Source organism: Triticum dicoccoides, chromosome 2A, assembly GCF_002162155.2.
Source record: "Triticum dicoccoides isolate Atlit2015 ecotype Zavitan chromosome 2A, WEW_v2.0, whole genome shotgun sequence".
Lineage (NCBI taxonomy): Eukaryota > Viridiplantae > Streptophyta > Magnoliopsida > Poales > Poaceae > Triticum > Triticum dicoccoides.
The window spans coordinates 18,624,039-18,630,884 of NC_041382.1; the positions used below are offsets into that span (position 1 = coordinate 18,624,039).

Here is a 6,846-nt window from a genome sequence, read left to right on the forward strand (position 1 = left end):
TCGAAATCCACGGTGTGTGGCGGATTTGCAAGATTTGAGAAGGATTTGAGAGAGGGGAGAGGGGAAGAGAGGAGGGCCGCAAGTCTAAGGGTTTGGGTTGGGTGGGGGTGTGTAGGGTGGGGGTGGGAGGGGAGAGAGGGTGGGGCCAGCCCAAGTGGAACACAGACTGTGCAGCGCCCAAGAGCTAGGCGCTGCACATTACAGGGGTGTGGCGCCTAGATCTTAGGCGTTGCACAGGTGCGTGTGGGGCCGCAACTGGACCAGGGCTGCCACGCTGGCAGGATGTGCGACGCCTAAGGAAAGGGCGCTGCACAGTAGGGTGCGGCGCCCGGCTGTCGGGCGCCACACCAAAGGGTCAGCAGAGTGAAATTTTTTCGTGACCAGGTCAGTTTGTGATTTGATTTCTGCATGAGGTCAGATATGTGATTTCTGCCCGAGCAGCCAGCTGCCCCGCCTCCGCGCCCCGCCCGATCTCGGCTGCTTGACCCCCGCTCCCGCGCCTCGTGCACTCCGCCTCCGCCGCCGCCAGATCCGGCCCCAGGCACGCTCCCTCGCCTCTTTCTCTCATCCTTCTCTGCATTTTCTTGGTCTGATGCCGTGATGCGGCGGCTTACTTCGCCGTCACGATAATCGTGGACCGCTCCTTGGCGCCGCCGGCGCGGCAGCGACGTCCGTCGTCCCCCCTCTGGACCGCGCGTGACGCGGCGGCTGCTTGCCTGATCCCGCAGCGAGACTGAACCGGAGTTTGCTTTCGTTCGCCTGATTTTGCAGGTCGAGGTCGGAGAGCTGCCATGGGTTCAGACAACATCGGCCCCAGAGGTAGTACCCTTGTCCCTCGTTTCGCTCCGTATCGTATCCCAGTTTTTCTTCTTCTGAACCAACCGCGGCCCTTGTCTACGATAATGTTCATAATGAGCTCCTTCTTACTAGTTCAGACTTCATAATAAAAAAAATGAAAAATTTGACGACGATCTGCACAAAGGTGTAAACAAATCACTCGCTACTGGCGTGGCATGATGTGAGGCACAATTGGTTTTATTTCCTTTGATTTTCTTGTGTGCACATATTTGTAAAAATCACCAGAAACTGAAATTTAAGGGAAAGATCATACAAAAGAGAAATGTGCTACTGTATATAGTGTGCTACAAAATATGCTGCAGTTAGTAACTTCTTCCTTTCCGACAGATGTCTGCGTTGTCGGGGTCGCCCGCACCCCTATGGGTGGTTTCCTCGGCGCCCTGTCTTCCTTGTCTGCTACCAAACTCGGCTCCGTAGCTATCGAAGGTGAGATCAGTATCTTCTCTATATGCCCCCGTGAAGGTACAATTTGTTAACTCTGTTTAACCTGACAGTAATAATAACATGCTGACTGGGGGCGATCAGCTGCTCTGAAAAGGGCAAATGTGGATCCATCCCTTGTGCAGGAGGTCTTCTTCGGCAATGTCTTGAGTGCTAACTTGGGGCAAGCTCCTGCAAGACAGGCTGCCTTGGGTGCAGGGATACCAAACACGGTTGTTTGCACTACCGTCAACAAAGTCTGCGCGTCTGGCATGAAAGGTTTGAGCTTGTGTGACCATGCCTGTATAATCTGTGTTTACAGTTTCTGTAACTGAGACATTTTTTGACCGTGATCGTGTTTCTTTTTTCTCTTTCTGCAGCAACGATGTTTGCTGCACAGTCGATTCAATTGGGCAGCAATGATATTGTAGTGGCAGGTGGCATGGAAAGCATGTCGAATGCTCCGAAATACATCGCTGAAGCTAGGTCAGTAAAGTGTTCTTTTGGTTGTATCTGGATGTAGTGCATAGCTGAAGATAAATCTTGTCTTGTCCGGTAAATAAACTAAGCATGCAGGGAGAAGGAGAATGCCAAAATATCCATTTAAAACAGTTTGTGTGACTCCTTGTGTTTAGATTGCTCTGTTTTGTACTCTGTATTGCTCCATTCATTCATCTTTTTAAGGTACATGAACAAAGTATTCAGCTAAAAGTTTAAATTGTATTATGTGATCTGTTAGAACTGATACATAATACAGTACAATGTTAGTGTATGGGTCTTGTATGTGTTGTTGGAAACTTTGTGATTTGTGTAATCAAATGCAGAAAAGGTTCTCGTTTCGGACATGACAGCCTTGTTGACGGTATGCTTAAGGATGGCCTTTGGGATGTATACGGTGATTGTGCCATGGGAGTGTGTGCTGAGCTTTGTGCTGACAATCATGCTCTGACAAGGGAAGACCAAGTAAGTTACGACAGATTGTAGTAACCACTTTCTAATGTAGTTATTATTCTTATATTTTTTTAGCACAGAAGGGCCTGTGTTTTGTCAGTTGTTACTCCTAGAGATTCAGTACAGGTTATTATTAAATATATTGAAAACATACGGAAAGTTGGTCTTTTGAGTGCACTTAACTTTGTCATTACCGTCCCATACAAGTTGATTATCTATGTTCTTTCTTCATCTTAGGTTGTTTGGTTTGGACCAGTATATGCATAACTGCCATTGTCTTATGTCAGTGATTCCCTATTAATACCAGCTTGGGCCTATTAACCTTCTAGTTTTTCTAGCAGGGATGCTCTCGTGAAATTTCTAGGGTAGGTTTAAATAATGCTCTACATGAGTAAATGAACCTTCGGTTGCTTGCTTCAAACGTGGAACTGATATTTTCGTATTAATGTGCAAGAGTTCATTTTGCCAATATTATTGATACCTTACTTTAGGGCGAGGATATCAATAGTAATTGTATGACTGCAATGTAGCTCTTTAGTACGACATGCTTTTGAACAATAATCACTTCCCAGTATTTTATTCTATTTTCCATTTTCTTGTGGAAGAATGTGATATAGCAGAGTGAAATTTGTCAAATACCAGCTTTGACATCTTTTTACGGTATTGACGTAATGTCCTTCTACATTACGACCCATGTATTTATTACTTGTGACGTATCTGAATTTATACATTCTTATGTAGGATGCTTTTGCTATCCAAAGTAATGAGCGGGGAATTGCTGCTCGTGATAGTGGCGCTTTTGCATGGGAGATCGTTCCGGTCATTTTCTGTCTCATTGCCAATACTACTAACCATTCCTTTATTTGTTTTCCTAATGCCCTCTGTCCTATCTACCAGGTTGAAGTTCCTGTTGGCAGAGGAAAGCCACCGGTGCTTGTTGAAAAAGACGAGAGCTTAGACAGGGTAAATTTGTTCAAACAGAAAAACTGAAAACAATGCACTATAAGGCTATCCTGTGCATTTTTTGTTAAAATTAGCTGTAAATTTCCTTTAAGAACAACCAAATTATTCGTTGCCAGAAAAACCAAGTTTGACGCATGTTGTGTCTGTCTTCATTCTGTATCTAGTGTTTATATGCGTTCTGTCGTGAAATATAATATGTACACAGGCTCAAGAAATATTAGGCAGTACATGCTATGTTATTGGCGAAGTTGCTGATAATTTGTCTTGTGGTTAATTAAAACAAGGAAAATATGTCATTTGTTATCTTATAACCTTTTTATGTGATACTACTACTACTGTGTAATATGAGCATTTTATGCCTCTTAGTTTGACCCAGCGAAACTGAGGAAGCTCCGCTCAAGTTTCAAGGAGAATGCTGGTACTGTTACTGCCGGGAATGCTTCTAGTATAAGGTGCTTGTCTTTTCTATTAGATCTTGGCCTTGTGGAGTACTTCTGCACCATATGGTTTCCGGACCACCGATGTCAGCAGAACATATTCTAAAATATGTGTTCTTCTTTCTTTCTTTTCTCGACTCCTAAGATTATGGTCTATACAGTGCATTGAACTTGACTAGTTTTCTTGCTGTCCTCTGTACTGCATTTAACTGCTGTTTATTGTCGCAAATTGCTTGTCCTGTTTAACATTTATGTTTTGTCTGCTTGGTATGTTTTTACAATCCAGTTAATGGTAAATGTTAGTATGTTGCTTGGTCTTTCTAGCAGGAGTTTTGTAAATATCCATTCAAATTAAGAATGTTGAGGTTCTTATGTATACAATTCATTGTTGGTGAAGACAAGCTGAACCTCAGACCCTCTTTTGATCATACTTTTTACTTGTTCTCTTTGTTCATCGACTGCCAGTATCCAATGTACTTGCCCAAAATTTCCTGGTGTGTTTGTCTATGAACTGAATATGTGGTGCTTATCTGTTTGTTTTACATGGAGCAGTGATGGTGCTGCTGCATTAGTATTGGTGAGTGGGCAGAAGGCTCAAGAACTTGGACTGCAGGTTCTTGCAAGGATCAAAGGATTTGCCGATGCAGCTCAAGTAAGCTAAAGTACCAGTTCTTATCTTAGTTTGGAGTAGATTAAACTTCTAGGCAAGTGTACATAAGGATCTAGGTTCTGGACGGAATAGGCGAATTTATTACCTATTCGCTATCAAAATTTATAAATCGGAATGATATTTCTAACCTCCAGTTCTCTTTATGCAGGCTCCCGAACTATTTACCACTACCCCGGCACTTGCCATACCGAAGGCTCTCTCAAATGCTAGCTTAGAATCTTCATCTGTTGATTTTTATGAAATTAACGAAGCCTTTGCGGTGCGATCTTGATCCTTTCTTTATTAGTACCTTGTACTAATTGCATTATAACCAATATTCATTTCCATGTCTTATTACAGGCTGTTGCACTTGCAAATCAGAAGATTCTCGGAATCCCTTCAGTAAGTGCTGCCTTGATTCAACCAAATATATTCCCACGCTAAAGAAAAGCTAAATTTGTTTCGGGTCCTAAATATAAGTTAACATTCCTGTCAGAAAATGTGTCTCAATTATTTACTACTCCCTCCGTTCCAAAATAAGTGTTTTTGAACTAAAACCACGACACTTATTTTGAAATGGAGGGAGTATTTGCTATCCACGGGCGAGATTTATTAGTGTAAACTAGATGATAGCTATCACTTCGGTGCTGACAACAGCTGTGCTTGCAGGAAAAGATTAATGTACATGGAGGAGCAGTGTCTTTAGGACACCCTCTTGGATGCAGCGGTGCTCGCATTTTGGTCACCCTTATTGGTGTAAGTTTTCTCTTGAGATGTTGTCCTGTGTTGTGATCATGTGCCAGTGCCTGTTGTTTTAGGATGGGTCTTGCTTTCTAGTAGAAGCTGTTCCTCGAGTACCAAAATCCAGTGGCACTCAAAAGTAGCAATAGACATCTTTATCTACAGCCATCCATATGGCTGCTTATTTTTGGTTAAAAAAACTTTCTGCAAAATGTTCACAAATATGATCATAGCTGTAACCCGTGTGAAAAAAAAACAGTATCGTGTCAATACTTGAGATTTGCCCACTCCAATATGAGAGAACCATATCCTGTGATTTCATTTACCATCTCCTTGCTGTCTCTGGTTTCCTTTGCTCTCACTGCCATCAGATTTTTCTCAATCGTCACCATTTTGCAACATCACATCGCCAATGCACGTTTCTCATAGTTGGTAATGTAAACGAACCAATTAACCATGCTGCTGCTCCACAGGTCCTCAGGGAGAAGGGTGGCAAAATCGGGGTGGCCGGCGTCTGCAACGGTGGAGGCGGCGCATCCGCACTTGTTCTCGAGCTCGCGTAGAAGCGCAAACCAAATCCTGTAACAACCAAAATATAATATAGTGCCTGGTTGTGTTCACTGAGCATATAGTACAAGAGAAAGGTTGGCGGTGGCCTTATTTCAGGTGCTATTGTGTCAACATGTAAAATTGTTTCGTGGCAGTAGGCATGAATTTGGGGTACCCAGGAATTTGTGTTTGCAATTTTGGGCCAGTTTTCGGGATGACGTTTGTACTCCCATTTTCCACTGTAGCTATCTGGATGCTATAGTAAGCTTATAATAATTTTCGCAATAAAGCAATGTTTTGTCCACGCCGTGGAATTTCTTTTTATGTACTTGTGTAAATTTCTTCCTCCAGTCAAGGCTCAGGTTTTTTTTTCTTCCAAAACTTTAAAAGCTAGAAATAAGTTAGTTAAACAAAAACCAAAATAGCCAACTAAAAAAACACCAAAATAGTAAAAAAAAAAAAGAAGAAGAAGGGACTCGTTGGATAAGCTAGATTGTCGTAATCCACCAGTGTTGAACAGTGAAGTGCAGCAGCAGTGTTCTGGAGAGAGTAAATTACATTTCTCATCACTATTACCGCTCTCTTGATGTGCACATCCAGAGCAGTGAGGCAATCAAAATTACTGCAGTGCTTACTCCGGTATGAATCCGAATAAAAAAACCTGTGAAGACCGAATTTCTCGCGGACCCAGCTTACCTTACCATTCCTCCATGCGGCCCAGCCCAGCAGCAGCTGCTCGCAGCCCACAGCCATCAGACCTCAGCCCCTCCTCACGAATGGGAATGGCCAGAGTTTGCTTGTTCTTTAGTCCCACCTCGGCCACTCAGTGGTTTGAGAACCACCTCTTAAGTGAGCAGTGAGCTCAGTAGGCGTGCCAGAATGGAGGCACACCAAGCACACGAGCGCCGTGAGGTGACTCGTGCTGTGGTGGTTCCGTGTGCGGCATGCACACTCAGCATACAAACTCAAGGATTAATGACTGAGGCCACCGTCTAGCCAAGCACCGTCTAGTCATCTTTTTCTTTTTTTTTTACTCTGGCAATCTTTTTCTTTTCTACTCTGTTTATTTATGTGTTACAGATGTTTGATACTTTTCCAATTTAACTGTACATGGCACCTTTGACGATGATATGCGCATGTGCATGACTGTAAGTTGACTGCAAGGCCGGACAGCATTTGGTGCTGCCTACATTACTGCTCTCTGTTCACTGCAAGGTTGCTTGTATTCAGAGTATATTAGCTAGCCAAACACAGTAGTTTTTTTTAGATTGCCAAATA

The 6,846-nt window shown here is 43.2% G+C and overlaps 1 protein-coding gene across 1 annotated transcript; it reads left to right on the top strand.

The window, feature by feature from the left end:
* Nucleotides 1–439: 439 nt before the first annotated feature.
* Nucleotides 440–5,872, top strand: LOC119352838 (acetyl-CoA acetyltransferase, cytosolic 1-like). The gene is made up of 14 exons (XM_037619423.1): nt 440–541; nt 772–819; nt 1,186–1,284; nt 1,384–1,557; nt 1,659–1,764; nt 2,103–2,241; nt 2,971–3,048; nt 3,127–3,192; nt 3,559–3,644; nt 4,182–4,281; nt 4,448–4,558; nt 4,639–4,680; nt 4,948–5,034; nt 5,493–5,872. Exons 2-14 carry the CDS (start codon nt 792–794, stop codon nt 5,580–5,582), a joined length of 1,206 nt encoding a protein of 401 aa, XP_037475320.1. The 5' UTR covers nt 440–541; nt 772–791; the 3' UTR covers nt 5,583–5,872.
* The last annotated feature ends 974 nt before the right edge of the window (nt 5,873–6,846 follow it).

Coding starts and splice junctions, on each gene's coding strand:
- LOC119352838 (XM_037619423.1), top strand. CDS start 792: ATGGGTTCAGACAACATCGGCCCCAGAG. Junction 2,242..2,970: donor CTCTGACAAGGGAAGACCAA/GTAAGTTACGAC, acceptor ATTCTTATGTAG/GATGCTTTTGCTATCCAAAG. Junction 4,681..4,947: donor AGATTCTCGGAATCCCTTCA/GTAAGTGCTGCC, acceptor CTGTGCTTGCAG/GAAAAGATTAATGTACATGG.